Here is an 18,096-nt window from a genome sequence, read left to right as displayed (position 1 = left end):
CTCCAAAACAACTGTGACAGCCGCTCCTGAATCCATTTTGAAATTGGCAGTTGCCTCACATGTAGCTGCTCTCTGGGGAAGGTCAGAGTCTTTTACAAAACATGAAGTCTAAGGAAAAAAACTGGCTGAACTGGCTATCTAATGCTGTGGTCACTTTTTGCACCTTCAGGGCACGACATGCAACAGCAAAATGCCCTGGGTTTTTTCTTCTTCTTCTTTTAAATAGCCCTTGCATTGGGTCCCCCCAGGTGGTCAAATTCTTCAGATGCCATAAATGTTCCCAGGTCTTCTGCAGGCAGTCTGACAGAGTAGGCCTTTTTAGCTGCTTCAGAAATAGCTGCCCTGACCTCTCCTTCCGTGCTGCTCTTGCAGTGCTGCTCTTGCGGAGACAGGAGGACTGAACTTCCCCCTTCCAAAATGGCTGCTGCAACAGCTTCTGGGGTTTTGCGCAGTAGAGGCTGCATCTTCTAAGTCCAAAGTTGTCCCTGTTCTGGGTTTTGATCAGTTCAGGTGGCTTTGTATCATCTCTGTAGCACTGCAGTTAAAGTCACTTTTTAGCGTCATTCCCCCCAAAAGCCCCTGGTCGAGAATTACAAGCACCCATCTACTCCTAAAGTAATTCTCCCAGTTTTTATCAGCAGCCTCACAGTATACAGCCTGTTCACTCAAGGCGCTAGCAGATGACTGAACAATTTCTCCAGGCTTCTGAGTACTTTGACAGAAGCAGCCCCGCTCACAAGAAACCACGTTCCTCTTGGGGATGAAACAGGCATCATCCTTCGCAAGGAGTTTCATACTTGCCCTTCTGGTCCTCTTCAGCAAAGGCCAGGCTAGATTTACCTGCTGGGTTGTTTTCCTTCTTCCTTGTGCTTTTTTGTTTGTTTGTTTGTTTTTTGTGGCCAGGTGAAAGCAAGCAAACTTTTCTTTTCTCTGGCACATGCTTAGACTACTGAAAATGCTTGGCAGCCTAGGAATTTACCTCCACAAGGTCTATCTGGGGATCTCTCACCCAATTCCACAGCTGTGCAGGAATTCAAAGGATGAAGAACAAGTGGCATTCCTGGCAAGTGGGCTGAGAATGGGCATTTAGTGGCCACACTATGGGAAGCAGACCACACACAGCCTCATAACTGCCTCTGCTGAGGGGTTAGGAACAGGAGAAAGTCCAAGTGGTGAAAAAAGGCAGATCTGCTATGAGGAGAGAAAGGGAGCTGCCAAACTGGGAGCAGACTGACAAGGGGGAATGAATGGCCGCCAAATTCTTAAAAAGCAGCCGTTTTCCTGCAAGGTCAACAAACACAGGAGAGGAAATGGCGTCCTCGCCAAAGGCCCACCAGGCATGCTCTTCCCCTCACTCACACCACAGCACCGCCAACAAAATGGGGAGAGAAGCAGCCATCTTGACTAGCAGCCCATTTAACTAGGCCAGCAGAAAGGCAAGCAACCGAACCACGTGAGGAAGGGTTAACTGACTTGCGGAGATGGACCCGGGGCAACAAAGAGGGCTGAACCATTAGGCCTAAGGCCCAAGATGTGTGCAGAGTGGGAGGGCAGGACTGCTATAAAAGGGCACTCCTGACCAGCCAGTCTGTTGGCAGGATGTGCCAACGCTGTCTCACTCCCGCTGAGGAAAAGCAGAGGGGGAAATAACGCTGGCCAAAGAACCATGGGGGGGGGGGCGTTAATCTTCCCCTCCAGTGCCCAATACATACATACACACGGAGGAAAGAGAGAAGGCACTGAGGAGGAAAAACTGAAGGAGAAACCACAAAGAAGAAAGAGCGGGAAATCACAGAAGACACTCAAAAACTTCCCAGTGCTTGGGAAGAAACTAATTAACCAGGAAGGAGAAGGAAGAAAACACCCCAAAGGCCACACCCTCAAGCCTGAGGCAAAATATGGAAACAAAAAGCCGCCAGGAAGAGAAGACTCAGAGGAATGTCTTCAGGACTGATCCAGCAAACAGTGCAGAGTTGATATTTCCCTACCAGACTTCCCCACCCGCTTTCTTGAAGGGTGTGGAAACTTCTAGCAGCTTCCCCTCAGGTGCAATAAGGAGGCAGCTGCTAATTTTGGGCATTCCACCCCCTCCCCCGCGCAAAAGTTTGATGCCAGGTAACCTTAAGGGCCACTGGGCAAAGGTGTCCACGCCTCTTCCCAAGGGAAGTCTGCCAAGCTCCCTCTCTTCCCGCTTCTTCCTTCAGGCATTTTCTGATAGTGTTTTGTTTTTGTTTTTTTAACTGTCTTTTATGGCCGCCTCCTTTGGTTTCCAACAACCCGCTGTTGTTTTGGTCTTTGATTTGATTTATTTTTAATCTGCATTGTATCATTGTGGTACTGGCGATTCCTCCCCCCCCCCCTTTGTAAGCTGCTTCAGGGAGTAATTATTCTTAAAAGCAGGTCATAAAGAATGAAAGCTAAAATAAACACACAGAGGCAACATCCCATTCATAATTCTCCACGTGCACTTTGAGTGGGTCTAGGTTTGGGGGATGACACATCCACAGTCTTCCAGAGAGAAGCCATGAGTCTCACGGGGCTGACTCATCCAGTGCTGGGGGGGGGGTGTTTCTTGGGAGTGAGAGCTAAGAGGGTCACCTGGACTTGAACTGCTAAAGGGCCCTTATTTAAGGAAAGAAATATACATATATTTTTTCTATCTGTAACAGAGGGGAGGGAGGAAATGGTATGGGAGGATGCCATACCTAGCTAATCTTGAAATACCAAAACAACGAAGGGCTTTCACTTTGGCCTGTTGTCAGACCATCCCTTCAGCAGTTCAGGAAGGCCGTTATAGGAAGATACCATATGACGAGAGGAAATGTCCGTGTGGCTCTGGGCAGCAGGAAACAACGGAGCATGCCCTTCTTCACTGCCAGTATTACACAGACATTCAAGCCAGGTTTTTCCAGCCTATCCTATATAAGTTCCCTGGGCATTCAGAACAACACCACATCTCCCTATTGCTACAGGACGAAAGCCCAGAATTCACATATTTAGTCGCCAGATTTTGCGCTGCCATGATAGATATTCGTCGAACAATGATCTATGCTACAAATCAGTCCTAAATTGAAGGCCCATATTGTTAGATCCGCACTTCTGAAGCCCCACCCCATATAGCTGTTTTTAACCGATCTCTTTTAATTTCTTTATCAGTTTTTACTCATCCATTACCTATGTTTAATCAAGTATTCTGTGTATATGTTTTAATCTACGTTTGGTTCTTGCTCCCATGTATTTTAATAACCATCCACTTAGAGATACTGTTATGCTATTTATTTAGATGTTTTGCTTATGCTGGTCTGTGACCGTAATAAAGTAAATTCAATTCGGTATGGGAGGGGGGAACATAGAGCCAGTGACCTCCAGACGCAACTGCTTATTTACAATTATCAAAATTCTGTTTTCGACAGGAATTCCCCTAGGCAGGAAAGCAGGAGGTCCCTTTCAAATCCTGTCAATTTAACCGCTTGTTCCAGGTCTGCAAGGTGTAATCGAAGGTGATGTTTGCAAGCGAAAAGTTCTCGTGCATGTACCAGACAGATCTTGTTTCCATTATCACCTGCCTCAGGTGTGGCCTCCTTTCGGTGCCACAACTTCGCAAAACATTTGAGTACTTCTGAACATGAGCAGAGTGCCGCTCGCTCTCATCTGGGATGGGGGAGCAGGGCTTCTATCATGTCCACATAGCTCAGTAGCCAAGCACTTGCTTTGCAGGCAGAGAAGGTCCTGGGTTCAAATACTGGCATCTTCGGGACTTCCGGGTTAGCGCCATCGGCAATGGCGGAATTCCTCTGATTCAGAGGAACCCGCTCCACGAAAATCGGGTCTTGCCGTGGCGGCGAAGGCGGAGACCCCTTAAAAATCCCAGGCGGAGGAAGCCTGGGAACGTGGGATTCGGCTGACACCAGGAGCGCCCCCCCTACACGCAAGGAAACCCCTTTTTGGGGGGTCCGAAGTGATGTGGGGGTGAGTGGCACGGTGTCTTGAATCGACCGCTATTTTTACGGAGTGAAGCTGCACAGCCGTTGCCGGAGAGCGCTGACTTTTTCCTGTGGACAATTGGACTCTAAAACAAGTACCCGTGAGTAGAACGGAAAATTGGGCTAAGAAACATTTTAATTTGGCATTCAAGCGGGAAGGTTCTAAACAGGAAGTCCGCCTTCCGTTTTTGTAAATAATTCGAAGCAAAAATTGTGCAAGCTAAAGTCTGAAAAGCTGTTCATAAGGATCTAAAATTCCTCCTGTTTTAACCATCCAAACCCCTCTTTGAAGCAGGAGTAAAGAGGGGAAATTTGACTGTTTATACCTGCAGGAGAGAGAGTAAAGAATGATAAATTTCCACCGTCTCAAACCTGGGAACGGGGTGTCAGAGACAGAGACTTTTGGCGAAGTTCATTGACCGTGAAAGAAACATCTTTTGACAGATAGCTAAAGAAGAGATACAAATTATCTTCAATGTTGCCCTTTGCATTTAAAAGGAACTAAAAATTCGAAAAGTGAAAGTAACTTTCTTTTGTTGGATTTGCTTTTAAGATGGATACAAATAGAAACTGCCTCCTCTAGAGGGAGTTTGTTAAATTGTTGCTGGAGTCGATCTGGGGTTTTTCCAGCTGTGGTGATTAGGATCCTGGGAACAGACTGTGACCTTGAACAAAAATGTGTCTGGAAGAAACTTTGGTGCTTGCTCTTTGCAAGATGAGCGCCCTATTAGAACAGTTGCATGAGAAGATGGATTTGATGACTGTTGCAATTAAAAATTTTGGACAAACAGTGAATATTTATACAGGAATTACTCAGGAGCCAACTTAAGAACCTGATTTGATGGAGCAAGTGCAAATGCAGAAGATAGGGGAGGAATTGTTGTTGAACTTCAAGCAATACAAATGGAGAAGCCTGAGGCCCCACAGGGGCAATAAGTCGTTGTTGTTGAAGGTTGAACCTGGAGTGGGCCAGGGGGGATCTGGAGTTGTGGGGGCCCTTAAGTTTGGAGGGTCCTTGAAGCATGTCTTTAAATACCCTCTGGACTACGCTGTTGACTGTGGGGAATGGAACTATGAGGAATGGGCTGATTTCCTGAGGAAAGATGGAGACATTTTCGAGTTGGAACATCCCCGAGATCTACTCTTCAATGAGAAAGGAAAGAAACTAAGAAAGAGATCAACAAAAGAGAAGGTAAAGTGCAAGTATAAACAAGAAGAAGATCTGCAGAAGGGACATGGAAGAGACTTAAGAGCCTCGGACATAAGATTACCAGGTTGATGGACCAGAAGAAAAGGACAATAAGGACTGACATAACCCGAGACCAGGAAAAAGAGATGCTGGATGAAGATTGGAAGAAAATTTTTAAAGTTTTATTTTGGAAATTAGTGTAAAATTAATGAATATTAGGAAAAACGTTGGAAGGAAACTATTTGGCTTTAGTAGAAATAATATGGAGTTATGTACAAATAAGTATTAAGTTTTAAGCTTTAAGGTATTTTATGGTAAGATAAGGTTAAAATAAATTAAGGCAAATTGAATGACAGAATATAGTAGTGAAAGATGGAAGGATTTGCTGACTTAATTAACAGGTTAGGTTTTTTAAGATAAATTATTTAATTGAAAATTGAGTGTTATTAGGTGAAAATGCAAAGTTATAATATATTAAGATGAATTATCAAGATAAAAGAAAAAATGGAAAGGATTTGCTGAAATTACTAATTGAACTAGAATACAAAAAAGGGAGGTGCGAGGAGGTCAGGGAAAAAAGTAAATGAAAGTTAAGATATGGAAAGGATGACGTGGTTTTTTTTTCTAAATTGTTTTTATATTATTTTTATTTCTTTTTGTGTGTATTTTGTATTTTTTGTTCTTCTTTTCTTTTTCTCTTTTATATTTTTGTAACCTTTTCGAAACTTCAATAAATATTATTTTAAAAAAACCCAAAAACAAAAAAGCAAATGCTGGCATCTTCAAAAAGTCAGGGAGCAGGTGGCAGGGAAGACCCTTCTTTCTAACTGAAACCCTGTTAGGACAGGCATTACTGGGCTCAGATGGACAAACAGTCTGAGTAAGCCTGAGGAAGGGACCGTAGCTCAGCGGGTAGAGCACCTGCTTTGCATGTATTACTTATCTTAATAATTTATATACTACTTAGTATCACAGTTTCTAAGCAGTGTACAAGAGGATTGCAGTATATATCACAAAACCCATTAAAATGAACTGTAAAATCAGAAGAGCTTGCTTAAAATGCCTGTTGAAATTAAAAAAAAATCTGGAGGTTCAGAGGGTGGGGGGGACTGTCTTATTTCAGCTGGGAGGGAGTTCCACATAATTGGCCCACGATACTGGTGGATAGGACCCACCTGCCTGAGTCATGGGGAACCACTAATATAGAGAGTACTCAAAGATGTCAGTGAGCCAGCAGTGATTGTATAAAATTATCAGGTATGCCTTAAGCATGGGTCAGCAAACTAAAGCCCTGGGGCTGAATCTGGCCCAATTGCCTTCTGGATCCGGTCCATGGACAGTCCGGGAATTGCCACGTGGATCTGATTCTGATCATTCGGGCTGCAACATTCCCCCCCCCAACCCAGTGGCGCCTCCTCCCTCCCTCCTCCTGGCTTCTCCCCGCCCTGCCTAGAGGAGGAAGGGGGCTGGGCTTTGCTGGTGCCAGCCCCTTTCCAGAGCCCTTTCGCATGCCGCTCATTGTCCCGCCACCCCCAGCCCCAGCCCCTGCCACTCGCAAGACACAGGAGATTTGCTGACCCCTGTCTTAAAGTATCAGGATGCAGAGAGGCTTGTAATTTAACTCAGTCCAGGTAATGGTTCCTCTCCAGTCCTGGTGGTGAGTGAGGCAAACGTCTATGTGAAATAACCTGGATTGGATCTGAGTGTTGTACTCAGGACTGGAGGGGTTTCAGTGGTGAGAGAAAGGGAAAGGAGTAAGGTAAGACCCCCATAAACCTCTGAGGGTATTTACAGCGGCTGGCCTGCAGTATTAGGTTGCTATTGTGATATAAGTTTATTTTGTACTGAATTATATTTTAAATGCTTGTATCTTGTATTGTGTGTGTGTGTGTTTTTTACTTATTTATTAAACGTGCATCCCATACCTCCCCCAAAGGAGCCCAGGGCAGCCAACAAGTGATAAAACGACGAAAAAACATCTTCAAAACAATTCCCACACAGATGCAGATTGGGAAAGATCTCTAGTTAAAAGGCTTGTTGAAAGAGGAAAGTCTTCAGTAGGTGCCAGAAAGCCAACAGAGATGGCACCTGTCTAATGTTCAAACAATATTCAGTTTGTCACAAGGCTCTCTCTGTATTTCTGTTCTGGCTGCTTTCCAGAACAGACTACTGCCCCCTTAAATTCCCCACCACAAAATTTCTTGCAATAAGCTCAAAGCCGTGCCTGGCCCCCAACCCTCCAAGCTTCCTTAACCCTCTGAAGGCTCTAAAAGCTGTCAGGCTGGAGGCAGCTTCTAGGAGCTTATAAGGAAAGGATTTCTTCACAGAATCCCCCTGGACTCTGTTCCTTACCACCACAAGCTGCAGCCCACCCAGACTGCAGGCACACTATTCTCTTCCCCATTTCCCAGTCACTATTGGGTTATTTTGCAAAAATGACCTATTTAACACATATTTACATGTTTATATGGCAATGTTTCGAATACTATACTGTACCTTAAACTCTCTGTTTTGTTAATCACAGCTACATGTCCTGTATTATTTTAGTAATTAACCAAATCCTAAAAGGGGCTCCAGAGGAAGCTTGCTATGTGAAGTGCTGTTTGGTGCTTTTACAACCATCTATTTTTATTATTTTTTTTTTTTTTAAAGCACAAGGAAAGGCAGAAGAGTGATAATTTGCCTCCCTGCTCCCTTGAAGAGGGAATGGGGGCATCCTTGCATATTTTTAGTCCAGAGAGTTGGCAATGTCAGGTCAACTTCCCCTTGAAAAATGCAAGCCAAGTGAAGGCTCTGTTTGAGAGAGAATGTCTATGTTTCTTGTGGGGCAGGGAGGCAATCTTTATCACAATCCTTACAAATGCTATCTTTTTTTTCCTATTCTGCTCAAAGTGGCAAACACACACACACAAATGCACACTCCCATCTGGGTCTGCCAGAGACAATGTGCCAGGCCTTGGGGCACCCTCTGCCTTCTGTTCCCCCATCACCCCTGAGGCCATCGCAAGCTGACACAGCCACCTCCATGATCAACATTGCCTAGCCTCTGGCATTCTGCCTCCCCACCCCATTACACTGTCCTTCAGTCTTCGGTTCCGGGGACGGACGGACAGGACATGTTGCTAGCTGGAGGGGGCGGGGGGCTGATGAAATTGAGAGAAGTGCAGAGAAATACCATACTGGCTGTGGCACAATCAGGGCCAGAGGACAGGCATAGAACACAAATGGCAGGGAGGGGGCCCTTTAGAGAAAAGGCAAGCAAGAGGCAACATGATAGAGGTTTATAAAATTATGCACGGCATGTGAAAGCAGAGAGAGAGAGGTTTTCCTCTCTTGTAACACTAGAACACATGGACACCTTATGAAGCTGAATGAGTCAAGGCAGATAAAAGAAAGTACATCTTCAGGCAGCACATAGTTCAACTATGGAACTCACTCCCACAGGAAGCAGCAATGGACACCAACGCAGATGGCTTTTAAAGAGGATTGGGCCGATTCATAGAGGGGAGGGCTATCAGTGGCTACCAGCCATGATGGCTTATGCTCTGCCTCCAGCAATGCTTCTGAATCCCAGTATCTGGAAACCACAGGAGGAGAAAGGGCTCTTGGGTTTGGGTGCTGCTTGTAGGCTTCCTATTGGGGCATCTGGCCAGCAACTGAGAGAACAAGATGCTAGACTAGATCCGTGGGACTGATCCAGCAGCAGGCAGGCAGGCTCTCAGGATGAGGGCTATACTCTGCATATGCTTGGCAGTTCTTCTAATGCCTTGCATGTTGTAGAGCTGAGAGCCCCCCTCAGAGTCCTTTTTGGCTCAAGCTGACGGAGTTGTTCTAGCCCCCAAACTCCCTACATTATCAGAATTCGGCAGTCAAGATGGGAGCTGTAGTCCAAAACATCAGGCAGGCACCACTTTGGGGAAGGCTGATCTACATCTGCTTTTGAGTTTTATTTATTTTAAAAGAAAAGAACTCAGATATGAAATTGCACTAGTAGTTCATGCTTTTCCGTAAACAAGAATTCATATTCTTCATCCCACCATATTCCAGCGGGTATATAAGACTTATTTATCCATCTTCCCTGTCCAACATGTAAATATTCCTTGTGAAAGGGGCCCAAGAGACTCTATCCAGCAGCTCTTGAATTTCACAGTACACACCACTTGAAGCCTTAGGTGGAATAAAGATGCATCCTATGATGCCTGGAAGCTTGCCACTTCAATCATAAGTGCTGGTGAGTTTTGCTTTGCTTTTTTTTCTTTAAGTGACTACTGTATTCAGAACCATTTTGGATTTGCAGAAAGACTGGCTCACATGCAGGCAGGGCTCTTTGCAGCAAACAAGTGCAACGCTCTCTCCTCCTCCCTCTGGTCGCCCACAATTAAGTTGTTTGGGTTATGGGATGGGGTGTAGCAAACATGGGTGCTCCTCAGGCAAGTGAAGGGAGGCCCCCTGCTCCTCTGCCACCCCCGCCACTTCGCCCACTGTTGCTCAGGCTTCCTTGCCAACCCTATCATTCCCACACCCCCATGTCAATCACAGCATGTCAGGTTCCATGAAGCCACCCACTTCTGTCATTGTGTCCCATTGCGGCTGCTGAGTGGGAACTCAAGGTGGGGGTGTTGCAGCACAACTCCCTGCTGGATCCTAACAAGGCAGGGGGGCTGGTGGGTGACTTGACTGATCTGGAATGTGGGTGCTTGCCTGATCTGGAATGATGGGGTTGCATCTCCCCCAGGAATCAAGTCTCTGCTGTTTGAGAATGTTCAGTGGGGAGGGAGCCCAAGCGGCTTCCTGCAGCTTCAGGCTGGTATAGTTATGCCAGCCACTCCTGACCACAGTGATCCTTGCTCTGGGAACCTCTACATTAGACTACTGCTGTAAGTGGTGCTTCCCTTGAAGACTGTTTGCAAATTTCCTGCAATTCAGAGCAAATGGGACCAGCAAGAAAACACTGCCATGTGGGTAGCTTCCTGTTCAAGACTTCAGTCACTCCATCCCTCTCCCTCAACAGTCAGTCTGCATTGCCACCCTGGATGCTTGGCAGTGATGAGGGTGGAACAGAGAGGAGGAGATGGGGGGAAGATTGCCAAAGCCAGGAAGGGCACCCTGGGGGAAAGGGAAAAGGCTATTCATGCTCTGGCCTGCCTACCTGCACTTTCTGGAGCAGCCTCCTTTACTCCTGCTCACAGTCTCACTCCCCATTCCGCCCCCACTTGGGATCCCAGGCCAGACTCAGCTCAGGGGCAGCCCAGGGGCTGCTTTCCTCCTGAGCTGGTTCCCTTCCCTTGAAAGGCTCCCAGCCAGCCTCATCCATTTTCGAAATGCTGGCTTTCCTCTTAAAAGCTGCCTTTCAAAAATAGCCCTTTGAAAACATCCCAGCTACCCTGCCCCCCAAATCTCTGTCAACCAACAGGAGCCGTTTTCCCCCAAGTCGGGGAACAGAACAGAGCCACATCTCTCTCTGAAGAAAAGGCTTCTCCCCTCCTGGGATGCAAGCAGGTCTCCAGCCATAGAAATCATAGAATTATAGGGTTGGAAGGAACCCCAAGGAACACCTAGTCCAACCCCTTTGCAATGCAGGAATCCTGCCCACAGCCGCCGCTGGGTCTACCAGAGGGTCTGAGCTGAGCTAAGGGGAGAGGAAGGCAGTTTGCTTGAGGCCCTTCCCTCCCCGGAGAGCCAGCTGCTTTTTAAAAAGACTCAGAAAGGTCTAGGGAGGAGGTGGTTAAGGACCAAGGAGAGCTGGAGAGCAGAGCAGCTGCTTGGCTTGCAGAATAGCTGGTTGGCTACTGGGGATGGTACTCAAGAGTACTCAAGAGTAATGGACCTGGGCCACATCTGCACTCAGCATTTGCAGCAGTATCATCCCACTTTGAGCTTCCCCAAAAGAAGGCTGGGAAGCATAGTTGGTTCAGGGTGCTGAGAGCTGTTAAGAGACCCCCTATTCCCCCCCCCCTTCAATTCCAAGAGTTCCCTGAGGACAGAGGTTGACTACTCTGAGAATTGCAGCTCTGGGAGGGGAATAGGGAGCCTCAGAACTAACAGCTCTCAGCAACCTCACAAACTACACTTCCCAAGATCCTTTGAGGGAAGTCATGTCTGCTTATGAAGTGCTATGATATGGCTGCAAATGCAGAGTGCAGATGAGGCCAGGGAGAGCTCAGTTAGCACTGCTGTGCAGCCATGAAGCTTATGAGGTATGCCGTGCAGGGTTGTTTTTTGAAAACAAGAATCTTTACTTCAACCTTCCTTAAGCAGCTCAGAGTGACATCACCTGTAGTTCCCATTATGGTGGGGAAGGAGGGGGGGGGAAGCAAATAATGAATAAGGTGTAATGAATACAGAATGCGAACCCATCCCTTGCACCAGCTCTCGCACCGACAAGCCTCCTTGCACACTGAGAGTCACATCCATGGCCCCCCTTCAGAGCTCCAGAGCCCACCCAAGCAGTGAGCAGGCTTCGCACAGGCAGTTGGATCAGCTCAACATCTGCACCCATTGCTCGCTCGCAGGAACGCCCCCCCTCCTCTGTGCCATGAGCGTTCACAACTGCCAGCATGGGAGGGGCCCGTCCTTTGCCCCCGCAGAATGAGGCCGTGACTGAGCCAAAAGCGTCCTGTGTTGGCGGCGGCAGGCCACAGCGCCGACTCTGAAGCCGCCCCTCCAGCGCACAGCCAGCTTCAGTCATTAGCTCATCAACTCAAGACTTCGGGACAATTAATCCTATTCCCCTTCCCTTGGGACGCAGCACGCCAACATCCCAGTGCACGGTCGGCATAGCAACCAAGCCAGCAGCCTGATCCAGGGATGTTTATGTCCTCTTGCTGCAATGGAGGAGGGGGATGGATGGGGAGGGGCTGCTGCTGCTGCTGCAAGGGATGAAAGGCAAACAGGTAGATGCTGAATAAGAGGCTCAGCCAGGCTCTTTATAGTCTGCTTGTTCTCCTCGGAAGGGCTGCTCACCAAGGCAGTGCAGAGGATTCAGGCCCTGCTAGCAAACTTGGAATCCCCAACACACCTGCTGTCCTCCTCCCTCCTCCCTCACACACACACACCCTTCCAGGCAAATAAGCATCACAAATGGCACCTTGAGTTTACATCACAGACATTGCCCAAATTCTTCCTTGGGTACCAAGTAAGAGAAAGTAGGACTACCATACAGCTCTGGGGTCCTCTCCCACCTGAGTCCACAGGCAAGGAATCCACAGCCACAAGCAGCCCAGAGCACATTCTGGATAAGGATTTGGCAGCCTGAGAATGACAGTGCCCATTAAAAGAAAATAAAGATGCTAGTCCTCAGGGCTGCTAAGGCAAGTGTTTCAACAAAAGCACAGTTATGCACAGTGCCTGGCAATTTCAGAGTGGGCCTGAGTGCTGCGGTCAAAGAAGGGCCTCAGTCCCCCCACCACCACACATGTCCTTCACAGCAAAGCACACAAATGCATGCTGGAATAGCTCAGTTGGCAGAGCATGAGACTCTTAATCTCATGGTTGTGGGTTCGAACCACACATTGGGCAAGTTTCTTGGACTGCAGAGGGTTGGACTGCATGACCCTTGCGGTCCCTTCCAATTCTACGATTCTACGATTCCTGTGATTCTATGCAAATGTGCCCAATCACACAGCAGGGCTCGTCTTGCCAGGTATCCTCTTTAGCACAGCTGATCCCTGCTGTGCTGGAGTACAGAACACTTTGGCCTGCAGTCTCCTGCATTCTTAACTGGACCACCTGCCAGCAGAAAGGGCACGTGCCCCCTAGAAGGGCCATAGCTAAGTGGTGGAGCACCCCCTCTGCATGCAGAAGGCCCCAGGTTCAAGCCCCAGGATCTCCTGCCAAATTCCCGGGATTTAAAAGTGGGACGACTCCATGCAATCAAGGAAAAAAGGCCAGCGTCTTCTAAAACAAAACTAGGGAGGGACCACCGGTATGAAATTTACGGCATGTAATGCCTTAAGAGAGAATATTATTAAAATGATATACAGGTGGTACATGACCCCAGTCAAGCTTGCAAAAATTTATCATCTGCCCGATAATAAATGTTGGAAATGTAAAGAGACTGAAGGTACATTCTTTCACCTTTGGTGGATGTGCCCAAGGATCAAGGCTTTCTGGGAAATGATTTATAATGAAATGAAAAAGGTATTTAAATATACCTTCTTGAAGAAACCAGAGGCCTTTCTCCTAGGCATGGTTGGCCAATTGGTGCCAAAGAAGGACAGAACTCTTTTTATGTATGCGACAACAGCAGCAAGAATACTTATCGCAAAATATTGGAAGACACAAGTTCTACCCACTCTGGAAGAATGGCAGATGAAGATGATAGACTATATGGGACTGGCAGAATCCGAGACCAGGGAAAAGAGTTGGCGGAAGAAGACTGGAAGAAGTTTAAAGACTATTTGCGGAAATATTGTAAAATTAATGAATGTTAGAATGATGTTGGACAGAAATTAAGTGGTTTCCAGCTGTAATGCTTAAGAGATATGAAAAATAAGGTTTAGAAATAAGTAAAAACTAATGGTGAGGATTTGCTGAACTAACAAGTTGAATTGGAATATAAGAAAGGGAGGTATGAGGAGGTCTGGAAAATAAGTTAAAAGAAAATAAGTAAATGGAAATTCTATCTGTTTTTATTTTTGTATTTTTGTATTTTTGTTGTTTTTTCTTTTTGTTTTATATTGTATTACTCTTGAAAACTTTAATAAATATTCTATTAAAAAAACAAAATGGGAGCTTTTCAAAGACTATCTGAAAAATAAATATAGTAGTTTAAATTCTGTTGCAGCATTCGAGGAACTTCAGTAATAATTGCAAGGTAGATATAAGAAATTAGATTTTTTGAGAATAAGTTAAATTATGTTAAAAGTGTGTATTGGCAAAAAGTAATATGAATTTGAAATATGGAATAGACGGAAGGTTGGGTCTTTAGTGTCAAGACCAACAGATATTTTATTGTTTGCTAAGAAAAGTATGTGTCTATGGTTATTTTTTTGTAATTTGTGTGTAATTTGGTATTTGTGGTTTTTTGTTTTTTTCTTGTATAAATAAAAAACTTTTTTAAAAAGAGTGGTGCTTAGTAAGTCCCCACCTCAGAAGATTCAGGGCAGATAAAAGGAAGAATTTCTTCATGCAGCACATGGTTAAACTGTGGAACTCATTCCTGCCGGAGTTAGTGATGGCTTTAAAAGAGGACTGGACCAATTCCTGGAGAAGGACAAGTTTATTAATGGCTAACAGCCACCATGGCTGTGCTCTGCTCCTACATAGCTGGAGGCAGTGATGCTTCTGAATGCTGGAGATTGCAGAAATGTCAGGCATCTCATCCAGCCCACCCCATCTGCTACTCTGATGGGCAGACACTCTGCAGGGTAACAAAGAAAGGTCTTCCCTGCCATCTGCTACCTGGGTCTCTAAAAGAAAACCCCAAAGGAAGCTAAGGGGTGAAATTGGGACCCTCTGCATGCAAAGCAGATGCTCTGCCCCTGATCTAAGGTCTTGCCTAAGAAGTGAACTCCTCCAGGTATGAAGGTGGTTCATGCAGATTCCGGAGAGTCAGAAAATGCGAAACCCTGTGCTGAAGGAGTGGCCTCCTTAGGGCTGCTCTGAATTCCTCCCAAGGACTTTAAAAACACAGAGGGAAAAGTGACCAACAGAGATCTATTGGCCTCATCCTGAACTAAAACCCCCAGAAAGAAACTGATCTCTGTGATGTGAACCGGCTGACACCAACCCACCTATCCCCTGATAAGAATCAGGCTCAGTGGACAGGCAACACCAGTCACCCCAGGGTTGGCTGGATGATGCCCCCAGGCAGCTCTTTGGCCTTTCCCAGGAAGTGTGGCAGGGTCTTCTGCCCTTGCCCAACAGTTCCCCGCTCTCCCATAAAAGCTGCCCTTTCCTGATTAAAATCAATCACAGCCTTTTCTATATTAATGGCATCTTATTTGTATTGAATGCATCATTAATGTTAACGATCCCTGGGAGTCTTCCCCCACCCTCCCTGGACGGAGTGTATTAATTGCTCACTTTGTAATTAAATATTAAGGCTGGGAGTTTTCACGCTTCACACAGCTGGCATGTTTTTTGGGGGGGCGTGTGCCTGAGTGAGAGACGGGGCTGGCGGGCGTCAGCCTCTCCAAAGATGCGGGGAGAGGCAAGGTGGTTCAGCACGGATGCAAACGCCCCCACGCAATATCGGACACCGCTTCTGCAAGATGCACACACATGCTCAAAATATCTCGGCCAAAGAGGCGGGCCAGGGGTAGGCATGTGCCGTAAAGAGAGAGGACAGCCCTCTCTTTGAAGGGCAATCGCATGGCTGTCCTTTGGCGTTGGCCTCTACTGGAAATGGGGGTACGGTCCAAAGGAGGAGGAGGGGGGCCCCTCAAGAGTTAGCAGTGCATGGACAGCAGGCACACACAGGTCACCTTCTGGCACTTCCAGACAGGGGCTGAATATTTCAAATGGGTTGCTGAAAATGAGCTGTCAGCAGCTGGGTCGGCACATGGCGTGTGTGTGGTTTTAAAAAACCACACACTGGAATTTTTCAAAAGGGCACATCTGGCTTAAATGGGGGGAAGCCAATGACATCATCATGTGGACACTATGAAAGGCTTAGCATGATCAGCATCCCACAATCATGGTCCTCCTACTGATTTAAATCACAACAATTTTTCCTAAATTTGCACCTATGCATACTAATGAGCGAGCCCTGTTTTTCTTGCAACGTACAAGCGGCAATCTGAGCGTGCAAACACATAACAGAGAGGTGGACACTGAGCCCAAGACTTGCGCCACCACCCCCAGTTCTGAAGGAGAGGCGAAGGGGATGGACACCCACAAAGTGCCAGGCTTAGAGCCCCAAGACACCTACATGGACAAACCTGATGACCGGAGACAATCATAGGGCAGGAGCCTACCTTTGCCTGGTTACATATATCTAAGGACAGAGCCACATACCATCTCAGCAAAGGCATCTATCTTCCCAAGCCCCTTTTTAAAAAAAGGCAACATAGATTGGGTGGGGGCAGGCTTTCAGGGGGAAAGAAGGAAGGAGGCTTAACTTAAGCAAATTCCACCCTCCTCCCAGCTCTTCCTTGCAAATGCCCTTTGCCAGCCCTGTAGTTAAAGAGGGACCAGCAAAGGACTGGAAAGATTTGTGGACGTCGGTGGAACTTAATTCTGTCTAAGACATGAAGGAGGAAGGTGTGAAGCTGCAAACTCTCTTTCTTTGACTTCATACAACTTCAGTGCTACCAGTTAACTCCAGATATAAGGGATCACACCTGCTAACACACCCACACCCACACCCACCCACCCACCCAAATGTCACACTTCCAAACAGGGCTGGTAATATGGCCATCTGAAATGCTGGAGAGCAGGTAAAACTGAGCCAGAAGGACCAATGGTCTGACTCTGTATAAGGCCCTTCATTTAGAACAATGAGGGCTGGAACCTTATTTCTAGGGGAAGCTATTGTTCAATCACAGATAAAGTGTTTTGCATGCACCTGGGCACAATCCTGACATCTCCAGTTAGGGCTGGGCAAGACTTCTGGGCTGAAACTATGGAGAGTTGGACTAATGGTGCTGTCTCTTGTGGCCCTACCCCCTTCTTTGTGATTCTGCGCACTGCCACATAAATTAATCTGGAATAACTGGTCCCCCCTCCCCTTGCCTTGCAAAACATTAAGGTGGGTGCTCTCAACCCAGGTAGCCTTTTTCCAGGACCACCAAATATCCAGGTTAAGAAGCACACCAGAGGCACCTAGAGGTCACAGGGAAGCGTGCTCTCAAGGAAGCTGAGTTGCAACACTTCCTGGAAAAGCCAGGGTCTGCTGTCTCTGCCCAAACTCCCTTCAAATTTGCATTTCTAAAGTAAGCAAGTAAGGCACCAGACTCCTTCTGGAAGGGTGCAGCAAAGATATGATCGCTGAAAATGTCAGTCCTTCCTCTGCATTCGCCCCAGGCCAGATCAGGTGCGTCTTTCTTGGAGAGACCTCCAGCCCACCCTCTAGTCTTCCAATTGCATTTCTCAGAGATGGGGCCTCCTCCCTCTTCTTGACCAGTCATGAGAGCAGATGTGCCCTGTGCTTGCTAAACTGGAGGCATTTTACCTGCACAGTTTTTACTGCTGCTGAAACTGGAAACCAATGCAAGACTATTGAGTAGCTTAAATCATATTTCCAGTCTGTTGTCCGATTTCTTCGTTAAGCGGGATAAGAATGGGGGAAGCCAGTTTAATTCGTAGCTGGACTTAATTAAAAGAAGGCTTCATGGCCTATTCCTACATGCTTCAATTTTGCTGCTAAGGGACGTTTAAAACTCTGTACAGCTCACACACACTGGGGGAGGGATAAAATGCAATTAATAGATACTCCCCTACCTATTAAAACCCACCCCACAGTCTGTCCTCGCCTTCTTTGTCTGACACATGTTACCCTAGTTGGTATCCAGTTTCCCTCTGACACCCCCTTTGTCTCTTCAGCCAAACCAATACCAATACCATCACCTCTTCCTCTTCTACCCTTGAACCAGTCTCACTGCATATGCTGGTTTTCCTCTGTGTTCCCAGATAGACTTCCGAGAATATATTTAGCTCAAAAACCCAATACAGCTCTTTCAAACATAGCCTATCGTTAGCACGCTGGTTATTGATTTCGTTTAACGCCTTTGGTAAATATGCTGATTCCCTTTTTTTTTGCTACAACAAAATTGATTCTGGGTCTATCTCCAAGGGCCTTGTTAACCCTTGGGGTGCCAAATGATAGAGTGCACCCAGGTCTCAACATCAAAAGATCCTCCCCAAAAGGGGTGCCAGGACAGCACGTGAGAACAGCAGACTTGCAGGCAACTGCAAACCTTGTTAACACCCACCACAAGCCCTCCACTCCTCTCCCCTGGCACACACAGTTGTCCACAGTTC

At 46.7% G+C, this 18,096-nt stretch overlaps 1 protein-coding gene across 24 annotated transcripts in view; it reads right to left on the bottom strand.

Moving 5' to 3' along the window:
- NRXN2 (neurexin 2) overlaps positions 1-18,096 on the bottom strand; it is a 303,692-nt gene that overhangs the window by 210,222 nt on the left and 75,374 nt on the right. The window contains exon 1 of one of the 24 annotated variants that reach the window (XM_081842392.1): positions 980-1,073. The exons of the other annotated variants lie outside the window; for them this stretch is intronic. Within the exon in view, the coding sequence (XP_081698518.1) occupies positions 980-1,058 (79 nt within the window). The 5' untranslated portion in view covers positions 1,059-1,073. Of the gene's footprint in view, positions 1-979; positions 1,074-18,096 lie in introns of those variants that run through there. 24 annotated transcript variants of the gene reach the window in all.

This window comes from Podarcis erhardii, assembly GCF_964252035.2.
Source record: "Podarcis erhardii genome assembly, chromosome: 15".
Taxonomy (NCBI): domain Eukaryota; kingdom Metazoa; phylum Chordata; class Lepidosauria; order Squamata; family Lacertidae; genus Podarcis; species Podarcis erhardii.
This window is presented reverse-complemented; position numbering and strand designations above follow the sequence as displayed.